Genomic DNA, 20,318 nt, shown 5'->3' with positions numbered 1-20,318 from the left:
TTCACGTTTGAAATGTTATAAATACATACGTACTGTGTGTGTGTGTGTGTGTGTTTGTGTGCGTGTGTGTGTGTGTGTATGTATATATATATATATATATACTGTAAGTATATATATATATATATATATATATATATATATATATATATTATATATATACTGTAAGTATCCCTCAATCTGATTGGATCATTCCGTTGTGACACAGCTCGCCCTCAATTCCAAGTTTACGTCGATGTGATTGGCTTGTTCCGCTGTGACGTTTACAGGAAGTGGTCACGCAAATTACCAGAATCATAACATTGGAAGTCATTCTCCTTGTCCTTATACCTGTATCGTCTTTTAATTTGATCAGTTCTTCGAGTTCGAGTGTCGTTATAATTTTGCGTTTGATTGACTGTACGAATGTAAAATGGTTTGTTGTTTGCTTAGAAACGAGCAGGATGGCTCCTCTGCAACGTAAGTTCTATTTCATGCCTACTGGCCATTCCTAACTTAAAATTGACACTGTTGTAGTGTTCTTTATTACTCAAATATATGGAGCATTGTAATATAGTATTGCATTTATTTTGTATTGGTGTTATTTTGAGGATACATCAATTGCGAGTTTTTGTTTTTGTTTCAGATGATCGCAGGATGAACGGAATGGTGATCATGTGACCTTTACCCCTACCCTCACACTCAAACGCACTAACATAATCGTCGTATAATATTTTTTTTGATTTATTTATTTATTTATTTATTTATTTTGTAAGCATGCCTCGACTGGAAGTGTTTGCCAATGTGGCCCTGAGGGTGCCGAGCATCCTGGTGCTGGACCTGTTTTATAAGTATGACATCGTGGCTCTAATGGAGCAACTCAGAGTAAAAAACGAACATGTGTTCAGCAAGTACCGATGGCTCATTTGTGACACGTTCTACCTTGGTGAGTTCTTCAAACTACCACCAATATATTCTGTATGAACTGATATTTGTTTTCTAACATTGATGTAGTCTTCTCCTGTTTTTGTTTTTCATCATTTTTTGTGTTTTTGTATTATCTAGCCATGTTGCAAAGTTGCTGTTCCTGTAAGTTTTTCTTTTTCAAATATGAATAATTTTCTGATATTGTGTGCGTGTACGTGCGTAGGTCACTTGCTGATGCTGGTTTTGCTGCTGCTCCCACTGAGACATATAGTAAGTGTCTACCTGCACGTACTGGCTGCCATGCTACTCTTTGTGGGACACCAAATCGCAAAGTTAGTACCCAAGCTTCAAATCAGTCATTTCCAAATTAGGGTTAGGTGTGTACTGAATTGTATTGCTGTTGCCATGAGCTGGCCACGCCCCTTTGTGTTGTCATTTCCATTTGTTGTTTCCAGGGAATTCATCCTGGATGAGATACGGTCAGACCACCAGGGGGCGCCCTACCTCCACGCTGAAGCCTTCAATAGATTCATTCGATCATTGACAAGTAAGTTCTATTGCCTCCGAGATAAGGTTATAGGCTTTCAAATAAGCCATAATGTGGCACTGAATGGACGTTCCCTTGTAGGACAGCGCCATCTAGTGAGCGACGTGTGTTTGTGTTTAGGTCAGCTCCTCGTGAGCGCACTGTGTGCTTTCCTAATGAAAACGCGCAAGGTGTGGCTCTTCTGGACCCCCGCTCTCCCCCTGCTGGCCCGCCTGTGCGGCGCCCCCGCAAACCTGCTCCCTGCCATCCACGTCTTTGCCGTCACGCTCAGCGAGGTCGCCTGCGAACTCTTCCTGCTCTTGTTACTCTACCGCCTCACCAAGAAGGCCTTGTCACTCAAGATGGAGGTGCTTTCATTTATCCTTCTGGTGTCATATCTTGAGAAACACATCTTCGTACCTTTTTCTTTGGTTCTTTTATTTTTTTAAACAGTTTTCAACTGACCTGATATTAGAATCCCGCACAGGTGTTGGCGTTCTCTCGCCTGCCGGCGGCGGCTATTTCCTTGTGGACTGAGTTTGCCGTGCCACTTCTGTTTAGCGTCTTCTGGGTGGTCCTCTTTGTGGTCCACTTGTGCTCCAGCATCATGTCTCCTGCCGCCTCGTTCGCCGCCCATCAGAGCCTCCTCTTCTTCCTGCTCACCAGGTGAGCAAGCCAAGACTGAAAAGTCACCAGTAATTGATGCCCAGCCCTTAAAATGTGCTGATTGAACGGTAATGTTTCAGTAAGAATTAAAACAAAAGTACAGAGTTAGGCAAACTTTAGGTAATAAAAAATGTGGTGGTCCTGCAAAACAAATTGTCAAATAGTGAAAGTCATTTTGTGCGTGCGCGTACGCAGTGTTTCCGAATGCTGCACCACGCCGTACTCCCTGTTGGGTCTGACTTTCGTGGTGTCCTACTTGGCTCTGGGTCTGCTCACCTTCTGTAAATGGTTCCTGGGGAGCCACGATGACGCCCTGAACAACCACAACGTCATGCACAGGTGAGCGCACGCTTTCAAACTCGACTATTGGAGACAGCCTAAGTTGCATTGCTGTCTGTCAGGGGGGTGACGGAGGGCGTGACGCTGCTGCTGCTGGCCCTGCAGACGGGCCTGCTGGCGACGGCCACGCTGCAGCGGACCTTCCTGCTCAGCATCATCTTCTTCATCGTACTCACGTCCACAATGCAGGCCATGCTCGAAATCGCGCACCCGCTCGTCCTCGCTCTGGCCGCCTCGCAAAACAGGTACTTGCCTCGACTCGCCCGCACTACTTTTGTCCGAGCGAAACTCACTGTGACATAGTTGCTCGAGAGCGAGATGCCGCGAGATGGTGGCAAAGCACAACTTTTATCTAAAGAAAACTTCTCCATTTATTTATTATTTATTTATTAGTATTTTTTTATTTATATTGTTGTTGTTGTTGTTGTTATTTATTTATTTTATTCCCTTGTAGGAGTGTGTGGAAGCACTTGCGTGGGCTCAGCGTGTGTCTTCTTCTGCTGGTCTTCCCAGTTTTCATGGCATATGAAATTTTGCAATTCTTCCATATGGACTTCTGGCTCCTCATTTTGGTTGCAGGGTGCATGCTCACCTCCCTTCAGGTAGGCTCAGAACATTTTAGCTCTTCTAAGATCATTTTTAGTTCATCAAAAAATTTCTCTGTTTGAAGTGACCATTTTAGACTCCTCCCACCCATTGCTCGGGCATTTCTTGACTTTTGAGGTGCACATGACAGTTTTTGCTCTGACCAGCTGTGCTCGCCGATGCGCTTATTTTGCACGCTCTCGTCGGCACAGATAACAGGCACGCTGTTCATCTACTCCCTCTTCATGGCGGAGCTATTCCGCAGCGAGCCTGTGGACAACCTGGACGAGGTCATCTACTGGGTGAACGCGGTGAGCCGCTCGCTGGAGTTCGCTGTGGCGCTGTGCGTGGTGGCGTATGCCGTCTGGGAGTCGCTGGTGGGCGAGTGGAGCTGGACGGGCGCCTCGGTAATTGTCGTCCACTCTTACTGCAACGTATGGCTGCGGGCGCGCTCGGGCTGGCGCAGCTTTGTGCTTCGCTTGGAGGCCGTCAAGAAGATCAACTCGCTACCCCGGGCCACGCCGGAGCAGCTCGGGCGGCACAACGACGTCTGCGCCATCTGCTTCATGGTTGGCACCTGCCCATTTGCCTCGTTATCTATTAATCATCCACGTTGATCTATGAAGTTGACTTGTGCACGTGCGTTCACAGGAGATGACGTCGGCCGTGGTCACGTCGTGCGATCACTTGTTTCATGCCAACTGCTTGAGCAAGTGGCTCCACGTGCAGGGGACGTGTCCCATGTGCCACCAGACGGTCCCGGCCCACCCGCCGACCCACCATGGCAGGGAACCCGATACTTCGACACCACTGGAGCCCGACGCCGGGGCCATTTTGGAGGAAGACGTCGACTCTGTAGAGGAAGACGATTTCGGCTCGGCAGAGGATGATTCAGACGAGAATGATTTTATTTGATGGGTTTTTTTTTTTTTGGTCTTTATTTTTTGTCTTCACAAACCGTACAGTCCAGTCACATTAAATCAGTTTCATGCTAACATATGAATGGACAAACGGGATAAGGTGCTCTATGTTTTTTTTCTCAAAGACTCCTGGGTGGCCTCATTGTCGATTTTTCTGATCCTTTATTTTGGCCTTCCGTCTACATGCAAACAGACTTTGTTGATTGGTGGAAAAAGAATTTAAGTGATGAAGTTGTTTTTTTTTAACCAAATGTGACTGTTGATATTTGTTAAAACCACAAGACACCATGGTGTGGATTCAACAACTATTTGAAAGCTTAAGAAGGAACTCTTAGTTGTTGGGTTTATTTTAGAAGCTAACATGCCAAACCAAAAATAGAATCAAGATAGTGAGTGCTTCGCAACTGTGGTGTGTTTCACAATCATTAAATATCTGGATATAATCTTGATCCTTTGAAACGAAGTTTATAAAATCAAAAAAGTATACTCTATGAATTAGTCCACGACCACGGTCCATTGGGCGCCGTTGAACTGGACTGCCCCTACACCTGTCTATGGACCCCGTGAAAGCTATTTAGTGTGTTTTGGGATGTTCTCTTGTATTGAGGGGTGCTGGTTGGCCACAGTTATTTTTTTTCCTTTGTCTTTTAGCTTTGTTTTGCTTTGATGGCTTTTATCTTGAGCACTTTCTGGCTTTCTTTGTGGCGCCGTTGTGTGGCAGCCTTATGAGAGCCTATTGAGTTGCGCTCATGCCATTTGTGCGTCTTTTGTATACCCACTCTGTGGTATGAATACTGCTGGGGCCTGAATTTCCCCACCCCTGGGGATCAATAAATAAATATACAATATAAATGGCTTTCAATCAAAAATATATGAAGAATATTGAATTTAATTTCGATGTGTAACCTGGGTTGAAGGTAGGTTAGGGTAGGAAGGACAAAATAACTATTTTGTACAATAGGATACTTTTTACTGTGGTCACTTTCTATGATATCATTAAGGTCTGGATTTTTTAATCAAGCTTTAATGAGAATGAAACCTCACTTTCAAGCCATAAATAGATTTGTTGAATTCAACTCTGGATTGAACCTGGAATCTAGTTGGACAACACAATGTGGCTTCTTCGCCTTTTTTTTCCAAATTGAAATGTGAATTGTTTCGATGACGTCCTCAAGGTGTGGCGAGAACAACACATTTCCTTGTTGCTACGTTTCAAAAATACAGAGAAACCAATATAACAACACACACAACTGCATAATTGTGGCAAAACAAGAATTATTCAAATAAAACAGTGTACTTATACAGTTTGTATTCATTTTTATTAAATGTCTTAATTTATAATTTGTTTAAAATCCTCTATAGATAATGCAATCACAACATTTGCATATTTCGTTGGAATAATATTTTAATAACAAATTTAGATAAATATACAAAATAACCTATCAGACGCTGTATATAGAAATGTTAAAATTAAATAAATATAAATAAATAAAATTAAAAAGCCTGCTGAAATAGATCAAAATTAAGCTGAATGTTGTTTTTTGCAGCAAATATGATTTGAGTCTTCAGTGTCATTTCATTTCGTGTCATTTCATTTTAATCAACGTGAAATTTGATTAATTGTTCAACACTTATGAGCGTGTGCGTGCACGCGTGTTCGTACGCGTGCACGCAGAGCCTGCATCCGGGCCACAGTTGTTTTGACGTCGCCCACTCGCCCCGCCTCCTCCTGGGTGTCGTCATAAAGGCTCACTCGCATGCAGACGGACGCTAGCTGGCTAACGGCATCAAATCGACACGGGAAGCTTCGTGGTCCGGCTTTCTCTCCGCCCTCCCCCCTTACCTACCACCCCTACCCCGACGACGATACGGAATTTACGGGGACAACTACAGAGACATTTCGGTGGCTAAGAAGAACATAAGCTGATTGAGAATCGGTCCGGCTTCACTTCTACCCCCTAGCTTCTTTTTTTAATTTGTTCGTCGGCGCATACGTAATTCCTTTTTAGCTTCGTCGGCTAACTGTGTGCTAGCTCGTAACGACAAGGCCCCGGGCGTCGTGTTGTGTGCGTGCGACACTTGCGTCGTCGGTTCTCACGGAGCGAGGCCCCAGCATCCTGGCATATCACGGCCGGCCTTCATCGCTCGGATCGACAACCAGCAGCCGGAGCAGCCGCCGCAGCAGCAGCCCAACACAAGGATGGCTTTGAAAAGGATTAACAAGGTATCATTGACACCCTGACTCCTCGCCCGTTAGCCCGGGCTAGTGGCAGCCCCCCGGTTCTCCTGTTATCGTGATTACGTCGTGAAACATTCTCGTTGTTTTTCCTACTCAAAGAATAAAATAACCACCAGAGTGACTGTGACTTGGTCACCACCCCAGTTTGAAAGTTGAAATTGGTGCTTTACGCTAGCTGGCGTTAGCAGCCTAGCTGACTCCGGAGGGCCCCGAGACCGCTCACGGCTTATATAAACACACATGTCCGCGCTAAGATTGCAATCATGGCAAGTAATAACGTCGTGTTTGTGCTTTCTGAAGTGTGATTCAGATCGTTTTGCAACACATATCTTGTAATCATGCACAGGCGGCGTTTGACCAGAAACCATGAGTCATATTTTACGTCAAAAGCGTCGGGGGTGAAACATGTCTGTGCTATGCGTCGGTGAATGTACTCAAACCCGTCGGTCACGCGTTCACATGCTGCTCAGCCGGCCGGCTTCTAAAGTGCCATTATTTATTCGAATAACAGACAATGACAGGCGTTTATTACATACGTATTTACCAGTGGAGGCCGGGTGGGGCAGTTGGGGGGGGGGGGGCAGTGCGCCCCCACAACCCTCCTCACTTTGAAATCGCAGCAGGCCTAAAAATAAAATGTTTGATGCTTCAGTCTCGTCCTGCTTTAAACTGGTTTGCATAAGCGGAGGGCCAAAATTCCTCTCGCTACTTAGTTAAAAGTACAGATAATTGAAAAAGTAGAAATAATGCTCACCATGTGTGTACAAAAAAAACATTACTCTTTCCTGAGCTAAATATTCAATCCTGACTCTACGTCCATAAAAATGCGTAGATACTATTCACCGTGACCACATCGCCAGGCGGACATACCTTTCTTTGTTGGATACATGTCAGGCATTGGGAAAAAGCAATAAATAATTGCTTAATCTGGAATTAATGATCAGCAAATTGACAGTTCTCAGAATTCCAGCCTCAATAGTAAATCTTGTTCAAACTTGAACACGAACTATGTTGAATCAAAATTGGAGATTTGCGAATTTCTGCTTTTTATTTGGAAACCGATGATGGCTTTTGCACAAGTTACGAATTAAACCAGTGACTGAATCCTAATTTATTTTGCAATCAGCAAAGTGTCGTATTGCTCTTCCTAAATGTCAAAGTTGCTTAATCACAAAAAGGCCAAAATGTACCAATCAATTGCTAATCGTTTAGACAATTTTTTTGCGCAGTAATGGAAAAATCACTTCGGTCCCTCGTGAACCAAAGCAAAGAAAAACGTCAAATTCAAGGTACTGTCGTGCTATCAAATAATTTCTCCCCATTTCAGGAGCTTCACGACCTGGCTCGCGACCCACCAGCGCAGTGCTCGGCCGGCCCAGTGGGCGACGACAGTAAGTCATTATCAAACAATCGACACTTCCGAGCGCCTTTTCAGGTCTAATCGTCTTATTTGTCCTTTCTGCAGTGTTTCACTGGCAAGCCACAATCATGGGCCCTGTAAGTGCAAATTCCATTTTTATCACTTTCCCCCTTTGTTTATTTTTTTTTTAATTTATTCTATTTGTAAGGGGAGAATTGTTTGAATGTATTTTTTTTTCCTCTATTGTCCATTCAGAGTGACAGTCCATATCAGGGAGGCGTCTTCTTCTTGACCATTCATTTTCCAACAGACTATCCCTTCAAACCACCCAAGGCAAGCAAGCACACTCAAAAGTCGCATAAGACGGCCCAACGTTGTGCCTCACATCTTGTTTATTTGTCTTCCAGGTCGCGTTCACGACAAGAATCTACCACCCAAATATTAACAGTAATGGCAGTATCTGTCTGGACATTCTCAGATCACAGTGGTCTCCAGCACTTACCATTTCAAAAGGTGACTCGCTCGTTCGCCGTTTCGACTTCCTCGGCGTTAAGATCCTTTCGGAATGTCACACCTGAGTTTGTTTTTCTTTTTATTTACTTTTGTCGGCGCAGTTCTTCTCTCCATTTGCTCGCTGCTATGCGACCCCAACCCTGACGACCCGCTAGTGCCAGAGATTGCACGAATCTACAAAACAGATAATAACAAGTAAGGAACTGGAGCAACAACATAAAAACAAAGTCCAAAAAAATAAAAGGCAATTTTGGGCTCTTGAACCTGCGGTGTTTTCAGCCCCAAAGTTGTCCGGTGTCATCGCTGTGGTTTTTGACGTGCCCGCTCGCCAACCTTCCCGAGCTTGCTGAGCCGGTCGGCGCGGTTGCCTTAAAGTACAAACCAGATTTTTATCCTGCTCGAAAGACAATTGGAATGACGTGCACAGTAGGAAGATGCTAAGATGAAGCAGCCAAAATTCTTCACCCCAGAAAGATATTTTGCTTTCGTTTTCTGCAAACTGGCACCAATTTGCTGGTGAATTTAAAAAGAGATTTGTGAAAAGAAAATTCATCAAATTGGAACGGAAGTGTCTCCTATTTTATCCCTTAATTACGTTACTGCTGTAGGCCACAATTCGTACTGCTGCTCACACTTGAATAAACGTGTACATGATGATTCAAGACTGAGTAGTTCTCTGGACCTTTAACTCAGCGGTTAGTAATCTGCGCTCCCAAGCCAGTGAGGCATTGGGACTGGGTACTATGCCCAACCAGACAAAAATAATAAAGATTACAAATGAAGTGAATGTCAATTCAGTTTGAACAAAAGTTTTCAGGTTGCACATGTAAATCTGTAGTCATTGCCTTCTCGGACTCTCTTTTTTTTTTTTTTTTTTTTCAAATGAAAGTGTGGTCTTGTGTTTGCGTATCTGCAGACTACATGCTAATGTTGCTCATGAACATCTTCTCCTTGCAGGTACACCAAAATGGCGAAAGAATGGACGCAAAAATATGCAATGTGATGGAGGAAAAAATGGTCTGGTGGCAGGAGGGGCGGGGGCGCATTTCTTTGGGTCAGACTGAAAAAAAAAAGTTGGGCTTTTTTCCACTTATATATATTTTTTTGTTTAATCCAGAGCATTTTACACCCCCTCTTTGGTTTTCTCATCTGTGCGCGAATAAGAAGGTCGTGTTTTTCTCTCAGGATGCGTGACGACAAATTTTCCAGGATTTTTATTTTCTCTCCGGTTTCAAACACACACCCTGTTTGGCCATGCATGATTAGCCAACACATACATGCGTGCGCACACAAAATCAAATTAGTTAACTCCATCGATTTGGCAAAAGACAAAGGGAGAAAGTGACTTACTGTGAGCAGATGACCGCGTGGGCCTTTTAGCATAGGAAGCAAGCGGTGAGCTGCGGCAACAAGCGTGTACAGAAAGAAAAGCACTGCAGTCCAGAGACAAAATATTAAATATGTTGTATTTTATGCATGTTAATTATAAAAAAAATAAAACGTAGGCTACTATATACAACACATGAATTTGGTTCCCCCTCTTGAGGCTTTTATTTTATTTTTCTCTCCTCCGAGCTCTAGAAGCCACCAGATGAATTTTTGGCTTATGCCCCACACGAACTGTCTTCATGTACGCCCCCTCCCTCCCCAACCCCCACAAGTATGTATAATGCGAAGCTGGCGGTTGAACAACTCACGGCTGTTTTTAGTTTCCCCTTCAATAAAGTTACTTCAACCTTAAGTATGTGAATGTTGGTCTCTTTTGTTTGTTTGTTATAATCGTATGTCAAAGTCAAGGCCTGGCTACGGCCGCTACATCATTTAATGTGGCCCCTAAAGACAAATTGTGCATCCACTTAATCTGTCAATACTAAAGTTACAAATTGTCTTCAATACAGATATTGCTAGCAATTTTTGTTACGATTGATCTTTTGAAAATATTCAGTTTTTACTAGTCTCCGGTTTCAAACGTATACATTTTATTGATGGTCATAATGGCCCTCCGAAGGAAACTGACTACGATGCGGCCTGTGACAAAAATGAGTTTGACACCCCTGGTTAAAATAGTCAATCAAAATTCCAACAAAATTTTATATTCGGTATATTTTATAGTCTTGTAGATTTTCTCTTGTTTACCCTTCATTTTGCCAGTTCCAAATTTCGTCAAAAGTACTAATTAAAGCACACTGGAACTTTTGATAAAACAGTTTGTTTTAATTTAGTGCGAAGTACTAGATTTTCCTCAAATCTGGCCTTTATTTAAAACAAATTAGCGCCGCAGTCTTAACAATCGTCTCACAAGCCCCTTCCCCTTGCCTAAAATCCGGTCATGTGACCAAAACCCGGAAGTAACATGACTTAATAACGAATGCTGCTGAGCGAAGATGAATGCACGCGTTTTAGTCTTCTTTCTTTTATCGTTTGGAGTTTGGGAGATTTGGAGTCATGATGGTATTTCTCCTCTTGTCCAAAGTCTGGACGGGGAGTGGAATTTGTGGAACTCCAACAAATCAATTTCTCTGACCGCTCGGGTGCCAGGCTGCGTCCATACGGCGCTGCAGGAGCGAGGCTTCATACAGGTCCCCTTAAAATAATATTTACAATCATAATCAAAAGTCACGAGTGTTTTATTTGGCATGTTTTTGTCAACCGTAACTCGAGCTCACCCGAGAAAGACAGCGCAATTTTAACGTTTTTCCCTTTTTTTTTTTTTTTTTAGCTTACCGTATTTTCCTTTCCTTTTTTATTTGATCAATTTTGATTCTATGTATTAGCTTGTTAGTGATTATTTTAAATATTTTCCTTACTTACCTAGGCATTCGTTTATTGTCCGTTTTATTATTTACTATTTGAGTTTGTTTTATTACTTTTTTTTTTTTTTTTTTACAATTTATTCCCCTTGTCGCTCCTTGTTTCATTGTTGTTTATTTTGCTGTTTTACTTGCACGAGACCTGCCTCGAATGTAAATTTCTTTAAAAAAATCCCAAAAATTCACTTGGATTGGTGTGATCCATACCTTTTATTTAGCCTTGTTTTTTTTTTTTCTTGTATTTTACTCTTTAAACCTTTGCTGCATCTTGCAGGACCCTTACTTCCGCTTCAATGACCTACTCTATGAGTGGATCTCTTTGGACAATTGGACATACGCCACCACCTTCGTGGTGTCAAAAGAGCTCAGGTCAGCAGAGAAAAACACCATTCACAGATTGGCCTAAAACTTCCTACTTGCACTGCATTGTAGGCATTACAGACAAATAACTACTACAAGACATCAAAAAGTAAATTTTATAAAATATGTACCGTAATTTCCCATGTATAACACGCACCCAAATTTTGACTCTTGAGTCCGTAAACGTAAAATTATTTCCGAAAAAAGATCATCTATGGGAACAACCGGATGTTATTCTGCCGGTCAGTATCACTGCGCATTCGGTAGCAAACTTGATAGCGAAGAAATATGTGAGACTCTCAACGGGATCACCAATATTTGAGTGATGTTCTAGTTATTTATTATCTTTGTCATGGTGATCTTTCTGGTGATTTCTTAACTAGGCTGGATGTATTTTTTTTGTTGGCGTTGATTTCTCAAGACTGCCCAGAAAGGCACCACCGCGATCAGTTAGGTTAAAATGAAAAGAGAGGAAAGTGACGTGCGGACATGTGAAAATGGCGGCTCTGTATGGGAGAGAAGTTGAAGAGGAATATAAACACCCTTGGAAACCAAAACTTGCCCCTCGTCGTGACTTGGAGCCGCAACAAATGTTTCGGATTTGTGTAGGGTACATTGTGACAGCAAACGAGCAGGTGATCGAGCAAGCGTCTGATACGAGAGCATTGTGTTCGTATGGAGCGTGTTTGAAGTGAACAGCAGAGAAGAAAGGAACAAGGCAAAGTGTTGTGAAATAAAATATTAACTGTAATACGCATTTAGATAGAGAACTGAACTCTTGCTCTTTATATAGCTGATGTGTCTTGCGCATCCGTTCTGTGCATCTGTAATGGCGGTGTCCGTATGATATCCGGTTTGCGATGGAGATTAAAAAACAAACAATATTTGACAATACATACCATCAAGGATTGCACCATCGCATCAAACAATGTGTCGTCAATTATGAATTTTACTAAGTGTGTTGGGCAGGATGGCTGAATGCGATGCGCGATTGACAACAAACAAGAAGAAAGATGATTTCAAGTTTTATTTCGAAGGAGATTTTCTTCAAAAATTGTTATACCCACCCATGCATAATGCGCACCCCAAATTTTAGGACAATTAATTCGTTAAATTTTGCGCATTACACATGGAAATCACGGTCTATAATTTTTTTACAGAGCCATCTTTGTAACTGTGCCCTCGTAAACAGGTCCAAGCGGCAAGTGCTTCTGATATTGGACGGCGTGGACACAGCGGCGTCCGTTTGGCTCAACGGTGTGTTGGTGGGCAGCACGGACAACATGTTCTGCCCATATGTGCGTTCATCCTGTCTGCCCGTCTGTCCGTCCTTTCCGCAACTCTTTCAACGCCTTTTTCTCCCGCAGGTCTTTCCCGTCCAAGGACTGCTGAAGGCCGCGGACAACACGTTGACGGTTCACATCCTGTCTTCTGTTGTGTTCGCCGCCCAGAAAAGGAACGCTCACACTGCATACAGCGTTCCTCCCGAGTGTCCGCCCGACGTCCAGAAAGGACAATGTCACGTCAATTTCATCAGGAAAGTGAGTCCCAACCAGGATTAAAATTGCCTGGGTTTATATTTTCTGGCTTAATTTAATTTTCTTTAAAGCATGTGTTTTTTAGTTAATATTTTATTGGGTTTAGTTTTTAAATCAAATAGTTAGTTCTACTAGCAGCGACCGTTCATTTCTTTGTATGCTATTGTCCAGGGTTGAAGGATTTTTTGTTAAAAAAAAAAATATAATTCCAGTGTATTTCAATGGGTATCAGATTTGCCGGTCATGAAATAAATTCAACTCGCGTTTCAAGGCACCACAGTAATCTGGAACGAATGTGTAGTGAAGCCAGTGCTTTGCTTCCTGCGTGTGTTTGTGGCTCAGGCCCAGAGTTCGTTCAGTTGGGACTGGGGTCCGTCCTTCCCTGGCGCCGGGTTATGGAAAGGCGTCCGCCTGGAGGCCTTTGACCTGCTGCGCCTCGTTCACTTGGCCGCTCTTCCTCTCTACGGTATGAACATATTGTAAAAAATATACAAATATTGTCAAAAATTGCAACAAAAATTCTGAACGATGCAAAACTTGTTTACAATGTTTATAAAAACATATATACATATATATAGTATATATGTGTATATATATATATACGTATATATATATATGTGTGTATATATATATATATATATATATATATATATATATATATATATATATATATATATATACGCTGTCACTTAGAAAATATTCTGAAATTCTCACCGACCTCCGTGGTGGAGAGGCCGAATTTTCGCCATTCGTGGCCGACCGGGGAACCGTCGCCACTCGGACAAGTTGTGCGGCAGCCCACGCTGGCACTTAGAAAATATTCTGAAATGAAACAATGCTGGCTGTAATTTGTTGCATCTGCTACTTGTTGGCCCTTAACACCTCTCGCTCCCTCTCGCTCTCTCACTCACTCAAGTGCATCACTGAAGCAAATAGAAAGCAGAAAGAATCGCCTCCATGACCTTATTTGATATTCTGAAAGGTGTTGCATTGGAGGTGATAAAGTCTACGCCGCAATCTGAGCGCTCATAAACATTCCGCCATCATAATGGCCCATTAAAAAAAAAAAATCGGCCCCGAAAGGAGAACCGTCGCAATTCGGACAGCTTGTGCGGCAGGGAGAGGCTGATTTTTCGCCGTTCGTGGCGCCAGCGGATGCTGGCACACAAGCTGTCCGAGCTACGACGGTTCCCCGGTCGGACAGCGAGGGTGAAAAAGCGGTCCTGGAGGTCCGATAAAATTTTGCGAATATTTTCTAAGTGTCACCGAGGGCTGACGCACAACTTGTCCGAGTGGCGACGGTTCCCCGGATGTCAAACGCTGCGTGTTCGCTTCTCTTCCGGGGGGTGTTAATGGGACGTCAAACGCTTTGTGTGGCGGGCTCCATCTAGTGTGGAAACTGAGAAGCTGAGCTCAAGCTTCTTGTGCGGGCCATATTCAATTATGTTTTCAGAATTTGCTGCGGGCCAATAAAAACTGGACCGTTAGTTTGGACACCCCTAATTTAGAGCAAATAACTGTGTAGTCTGCCTGATGCCATTGCCTTTGGTCTTTTCTGTTCCACATGTAGAGTTATGTACCTTGTTAAGTCAACCATAATATCGGATCGGTATCGGGTATCGACCGATACGCAAAGCCACGGCATCGGTATCGGTATCGAAACTGAAAAAGTCGGATCGGTGCATCTCTAATATATATATATATACACACACACACACACACACACCGTTTTTTTTCCATGTATAATACGCACCCTAAAAATGGTATGTTGATGCTGGAAAAAAGCCTGTACCCATGTATAATACGCACCCAAATTTTGACTCCTACTTAAGTCCGTAAACGTAAAATTATTTCAGAAAAAAGATCATCTTTGGGAACAACCGGATGTTATTCTGCCGGTCAGTATCACTACGCATGCACTAGCAAACTCGATAGCGAAGAAATGTTTCGGATTTGTGTAGGGGACATTGTGACAGCAAACGAGCAGGTGATCGAGCAAGCGTCTGATACGAAAGCATTGTGTTCGTATGGAGCGTGTTTGAAGTGAACAGCAGAGAAGAAAGCGCATCTGTAATGGCGGCCTCCGTATCATATCCGGATAAAAAAAAAAATTAAAAAAAACATTTTTATTTTTTTTGTGTACCCATGTATGATGCGCACCCCAGATTTTAGGACAATAAATTAGTTAAATTTTGTGCATTATACACGGGAAAAAAACGGTATATATATATATATATATATATATATATATATATATATATATATATATATATATATATATATATATATATATATATATATATATATATATGTATTAGGGGTGTAAATCGCGGGTTTTGTCACGATACAATTTCACATCGATACAAAGAACTACGATACGATATTTGCCGATATCTTAAAGCCTGCTGCGATTCATTCACGATATATCGCGATATAGTGCTCTCCGATCGATTTTTTATTTTTTTTTTAATAAAAAATATAGAACAATATCCTGATTTATAACAATTCATACGCAAAATCAACAAGGTACTGCAAACTCTTTATTTAGGAAATTACAAGAGTATTGTAGTATACAAAGTGCTTATTTTAACACTGAACTTTGATGTCGTGTTTTTTCTTTAAATGTGCGGCGAGATTTGTGCTCCCTGAATATTTGATCACCGCATGGCAGGATTTACAAACTGCACGTGTCTTGTCCGTTGAGCCATCTTTTCTTTGGAATCCAAAGTGCTTCCAAACGAATGACTTGAAGCCTAAAGGGGAGCACATTTCCTCGTCTTTTTGGACACTAGCCATAGCACCAGCCCAGGAGCCGCGTACTAGTTGTCGACTCCCCTTTCACGTGCAGCAACGCCGCGAACTGCTCCCTGCTCCCGGAAAGAGGAAGCAAGCAACAATGAACTGGATTTCAAAATAAAGTCGCTTCTAATGTCCGAGGTCAAACACGGCGATATAAATCGATGTTTACGTTTAGCATCGATGCCAATAAATCGTAGAGCATTATATCGATTAATCGATGTGTATCGATGAATCGTTACACCCCTAATATGTATATATATATATATATGTGTGTGTGTGTATTTTCTATCTATATATTATATATTATGTATATATATGTATGTATAAAATTCAAACAGAATACCCCAAATTGTTGGACAAAAATATTATAAACACAGCTCTGAAGAAGTTTGAATGTTTTTGTGTGGTAGACATCGTCCGCTCGTCGTGGTCGCTGCAGGTGGACATGCTCGTGGACGCGCTAGTGCCCACCTCGGCCCAAATCACGCTGGACTTGCACGAGCTGCTCTCCAGTGTTACCTTCCTGACAAACATCCGCCAGGGTCCAGGCTTCACCTACACCTTCACCCTCCACGTCAACGCGGTATGCGACTGTGCGAATGCGTACGTACGTGAGGAAAGACATGATCAACATTTTGTTTTCAGAGCAGCAACGTGAAGCTGTGGTGGCCCAATGGTCACGGCCAACAAACATCTTATCGCCTCCTGGTCACGGCGCGTTTGCTGGATGGGTTTGCGCTACTCCAGGCGGAATCAAAGGTAGGAGCTCACTTCCTGTTATTGCATGCGGCCAAAATATGACATTAAAAGTACACACATGGAAATATTATTCTGACAAAAATATTTTAAAAAAACAAAAATATGTCAATGTTACTTTATCCATCCATCCATTTTCTGTACCGCTTTGCCCCCACGGCCTATCCCAGCCGTCATCGGCGGGGGACACCCTGAACTGGTTGCCAGCCAATCGCAGGGCACACAGAGATGAACAACCATCCGCACTCACACCTAGGGGCAATTTGGGGTGCTCAATCGGCCTACCAAGCATGTTTTTGGGGATGTGGAAGGAAACTAGAGTGCCCGGAGAAAACCCACGCGGACACGGGGAGAACATGCAAACTCCACACAGAGAGGACCGGAGGTGGAATCGAACCCGCACCAACCTAACTGTGAGGCGGACGTGCTAGCCAGTGCCCCACCGAGCTGCCCTGTTACATTATATTAGACAAAAACAATGTAAGAATATGACAAAGAACAGTTTTGGGGGGCAACTCCTGTTTTTTGGAAAACACTCGTTTGTGGTTTATCCCATTTTTATTTTACTTTGAACATTTACATGTCATACTTTCATGTACCACTAGAGAGAGCCACCCTGCTACACTTAGAAAATCTCGTTAGATGATTGCCTCAAACAATCTTGATGGGTTAGTGTGCCTTCCTCTTTGTTGTTTTCTTTCCCCCTGTCGAATTGAAAATATTCTTTAAAAATCATTCACAAATATGCATTTTTTTTGTCAATCCTTTGTTGCCTCCCCGGGGAACAAAAACGGAAGTAATCAAAGAAGACGGCATCCAAGAGAGTCATTTAAAGCCCTCGCTGTGTGTTGAAGGTTTACTTCCGCAGAGTGGAGCTGGTCCAGGAGTCCATCGCCGGCTCGTCGGGTCTGACTTTTTACTTTCGCATCAATGGGAAGCCAATTTTCCTCAAAGGCTCCAACTGGATCCCAGCACACTCTTTCCAAGATAGAGTCACGCCTCATGTGTACGTCTTTTCATTCCAAAGTCACTTTTCCCAACGAGCTCCAAATTTTGCCGTCTTAAATTCCTGTCCTGTGGCATATTTATTGTAGTCGACTCGTCGCGTTAAAGTTCTGAAGAGATACTTGCGTTGAGCGCTTTGCCTCCTTGTCAGCTTGGAAGACTTGCTGCGATCGGCAGCCGAGGCCAACATGAACGTTCTTCGCGTTTGGGGCGGCGGCGTTTACGAGCAAGACGCCTTCTACGAGGCCTGCGATGAAATTGGTCTCATGGTGAGCGCAGCCGAGAATTTCTCTGCCCTCCTCGCTCGCACCATGTTGTTGTCATGTTTGCATGTTTGCCTTCAGGTGTGGCAGGATTTCATGTTCGCTTGCGCCATGTACCCCACCGAGGATGACTTTGTGCGCAGCGTGAGGGAAGAGGTCTACCAACAGGTGGCGCCACATAAGCTCCTCCGTTCTTCTGCGAGTTTCGCGTCTTGTAGGAATCCTCTTTTCTTATCTTGTCTGTTTTGTTTTTCCCCAGATCTGGCGTCTGAAATCTCACCCGTCCGTCATCGTGTGGAGCGCCAACAACGAGAACGAAGCGGCGCTGGCCACTGACTGGTTCCACATTCCTATCTGGAAGCGGCCCGTCTACTTCAAAGACTACGTCACGCTCTACGTGGATAACATCATGGCAGTCGTGAAACAGGTCCACCTCCTTTTTACGATATCATACTTTCCACGACGTTTCTCAAACCGGTGTCCCACAGGAGGATCCCAGTCGGCCGTTCCTGGTTTCCAGTCCCACAAACGGCGCCGAGTCGGAGCGGGAAGGGTACGTGGCCAGCGATCCGTACGACCCGCGCTACGGTGACACGCACTTCTATAGCTACCTGGACGACTGTTGGAACTGGCGCGCCTTCCCCCGTGCGCGCTTCGCCTCCGAGTACGGCTTCCAGTCGTGGCCGTCGCTCTCCACGCTGCAGCCGGTAAGTGTCACCTTTGCTTCCAGGGGACAATCGAATGTATACATTTCTGATTTTAAATTAGCTGAATATCAACTGATCAATTTTAGAGTGTAACGTCAAATTATGTGGAAGAAAAAAGCAAAGGTGTTCACCAAAGTTGGACTCAACATTGCAGGTGTCTCTTGCGGAGGACTGGAGCTTGAGCAGCCGTTTTGCTCGCCACCGTCAGCACCACCAGGATGGAAACCAGCAGATGCTGAAGCAGGCGGCCCTTCACTTCCACCTGCCCAACTCCAGTGACCCGCTCGCCAACTTCACGCATACGCTCTACCTCACACAGGTGACAACAAGCGTCTGCGACCCCAATGCAAGCAGACTGTAACGCTCTGTGCATGATTTGTTTCCAGGTGATGCAGGCTCAGTGCGTGAAGACTCAGACAGAATTCTACCGGCGCAGCCGCAGTGAGCTGGTTGGGGGCCTCGGAAACACCATGGGTGCACTCTACTGGCAACTCAACGATATTTGGCAGGCGCCCTCCTGGTCATCCATCGGTAAGTGGGCCCGAAACGCTGCCGTTTGCTGTCGCAGCCTCTGTCAGTTCCCGTTACCCGACAGAATTCGGCGGCAAGTGGAAGATGTTGCATTATTTGGCCGCCGACTTCTTCGCCGACGTCCTGCCCGTTGCCTTCGAGGACGACGACACGTTGCTCATCTATGCCGTTTCTGACCTGAGCCAAGACCTCAAACTCAGAGCTGTGGTAGGACCTGATGCAAAATACTAATAAGCCTGCTTTAAAAACTAAAACGAAGCACAAACTAAGCATCCTGAACAATCCAAACTATTGTAATCGCGCCGTCCACCAGGTGTCAGTCTACGCATGGCGCACCCCTGAGCCGCTTTGCACGCTGAAATCTGATCTTGTGGCGGTCCCGGGAGGAAGCGCCGTTGCGGTTTTTAAAGGGCGCGTCGCTGTCCTACTGGCCCGATGTGGACGCTGCAGCCGCTTCAGCTGTCTGCTGGCCTTTCGCCTGGAGGAGGGCGACGGCACCCAACACGGTCCCGCCAACCACCACTTCCTGTGCTCGCCCAAAGATGCCCTGGGCCTTCAACCACCAAACATCACAGTGAGACACTTTAGTTTCAGAATTCCTTCTAGAGACAATTACAGATCCAAAATTCCTTCTTGGAAACCCCAAATTATTTTTAGAGTAACTTCTTTGTTTAGTTAGCTTAAAACCCACAAACACAATTTGAAAGCCTGGGCAGCTGTGGTTTGTTGTTCTCGAAGTAAAGTTGGAAACGCTGTTGAAAACACTGTTGAAAACACTTGAACTCCTTGCAGGCTAAAGTTCGCGAGGACGAAACGGGATTGGTGGTGGATCTCCAGGCGAGCACCGTGGCTCCTTTCGTGTGGCTCGATGTGGGCGGCATTCCCGGACGCTTTAGCACCAACGGCTTCTTGATGCTGTCCAGGAACAGGACAGTGGCGTTCCGCGCCGGGAGGAACACAAGTGTTACGGAACTCTCCCAAGCACTCAGCGTCACCTCCTTGAGCGACCTCTACTCACCTTAAATTGCCTTGAAGGTGGTAACCACCCGATCCTGATTGCCTGTCAATTCAGTGGAAGGGCACCTGATTATTCTTTCCAAGATATATGACACGTCGTTTGTATGGAAATGTCAAACATTCCTTATCCTCTGAACTATTGAACTACCGTAAATTCCCGACTATAAGCCGCACCGGACTATAAGCCGCACCAGCTAAAATTGAGGGATATTTTAGTTTTTTTCTTATATAAGCCGCACCAAACTATAAGCCGCACGTGCACACGTGTCTTTTTACAAAGAAAGACCGTTCACAGAAAGCCTTTTTAAAGTTTTAATAACATACTTTAACATGTCTTTCTAAACACTGCCTGTGACGACGGGTTTAGAGCCCTTTGACGCAGGTCACCTAGCGTGCATTCCTACTAAAGCTCATAATAGTCACAAGCAACACAGCCAGAATAAGCAGCAGCCATAGTAGTGTTTCAAAATAGTATTTTTGT

General features: G+C 44.0%; 3 protein-coding genes and 1 long non-coding RNA gene across 5 annotated transcripts in view; 3 read left to right on the top strand and 1 right to left on the bottom strand.

Moving 5' to 3' along the window:
* The first annotated feature begins 217 nt into the window (after positions 1–217).
* On the top strand, positions 218–4,791 carry zmp:0000000662 (RING finger protein 145). 2 transcript variants are annotated; one of them, XM_061301469.1, is made up of 11 exons: positions 218–456; positions 623–922; positions 1,127–1,235; positions 1,359–1,450; positions 1,571–1,797; positions 1,905–2,095; positions 2,291–2,434; positions 2,497–2,679; positions 2,889–3,036; positions 3,232–3,588; positions 3,671–4,791. In XM_061301469.1, exons 2-11 carry the CDS (start codon positions 754–756, stop codon positions 3,932–3,934), a joined length of 1,884 nt encoding a protein of 627 aa, XP_061157453.1. In that variant the 5' UTR covers positions 218–456; positions 623–753; the 3' UTR covers positions 3,935–4,791. The 2 variants fall into 2 exon arrangements, with proteins under 2 accessions (XP_061157453.1, XP_061157454.1); XM_061301470.1 differs by having other exon boundaries at positions 222–456; positions 1,917–2,095.
* An 888-nt stretch (positions 4,792–5,679) lies between these two features.
* Positions 5,680–9,792, top strand: LOC133169348 (ubiquitin-conjugating enzyme E2 D3-like). The gene is made up of 7 exons (XM_061301472.1): positions 5,680–6,163; positions 7,506–7,569; positions 7,644–7,675; positions 7,794–7,871; positions 7,946–8,051; positions 8,153–8,246; positions 9,009–9,792. Exons 1-7 carry the CDS (start codon positions 6,140–6,142, stop codon positions 9,052–9,054), a joined length of 444 nt encoding a protein of 147 aa, XP_061157456.1. The 5' UTR covers positions 5,680–6,139; the 3' UTR covers positions 9,055–9,792.
* A 595-nt stretch (positions 9,793–10,387) lies between these two features.
* The window catches only part of manba (mannosidase, beta A, lysosomal), a 10,268-nt gene continuing 337 nt past the window's right edge, over positions 10,388–20,318 (top strand). Inside the window, exons 1-17 of the mRNA XM_061301467.1 lie at positions 10,388–10,630; positions 11,136–11,230; positions 12,414–12,519; positions 12,589–12,762; positions 13,102–13,225; positions 15,969–16,141; positions 16,204–16,317; positions 17,169–17,320; positions 17,471–17,588; positions 17,664–17,750; positions 17,842–18,009; positions 18,071–18,289; positions 18,444–18,608; positions 18,676–18,820; positions 18,885–19,027; positions 19,134–19,394; positions 19,613–20,318. The exon at positions 19,613–20,318 is cut by the window's right edge and continues 337 nt beyond it. Coding sequence (XP_061157451.1) covers positions 10,436–10,630; positions 11,136–11,230; positions 12,414–12,519; positions 12,589–12,762; positions 13,102–13,225; positions 15,969–16,141; positions 16,204–16,317; positions 17,169–17,320; positions 17,471–17,588; positions 17,664–17,750; positions 17,842–18,009; positions 18,071–18,289; positions 18,444–18,608; positions 18,676–18,820; positions 18,885–19,027; positions 19,134–19,394; positions 19,613–19,843 — 2,670 coding nt within the window. The 5' untranslated portion in view covers positions 10,388–10,435 and the 3' untranslated portion in view covers positions 19,844–20,318. The remainder of the gene's footprint in view (positions 10,631–11,135; positions 11,231–12,413; positions 12,520–12,588; positions 12,763–13,101; positions 13,226–15,968; positions 16,142–16,203; positions 16,318–17,168; positions 17,321–17,470; positions 17,589–17,663; positions 17,751–17,841; positions 18,010–18,070; positions 18,290–18,443; positions 18,609–18,675; positions 18,821–18,884; positions 19,028–19,133; positions 19,395–19,612) is intronic.
* LOC133169349 (uncharacterized) lies at positions 12,234–14,066 on the bottom strand. Its single transcript, XR_009718401.1, has 3 exons — positions 13,671–14,066; positions 13,478–13,581; positions 12,234–13,220 (listed from the first exon to the last, which is right to left on the bottom strand). It is a non-coding gene; the product is annotated as an uncharacterized LOC133169349 (long non-coding RNA).

Source organism: Syngnathus typhle, linkage group LG16, assembly GCF_033458585.1.
Source record: "Syngnathus typhle isolate RoL2023-S1 ecotype Sweden linkage group LG16, RoL_Styp_1.0, whole genome shotgun sequence".
NCBI classification, from domain to species: domain Eukaryota; kingdom Metazoa; phylum Chordata; class Actinopteri; order Syngnathiformes; family Syngnathidae; genus Syngnathus; species Syngnathus typhle.
This window is presented reverse-complemented; position numbering and strand designations above follow the sequence as displayed.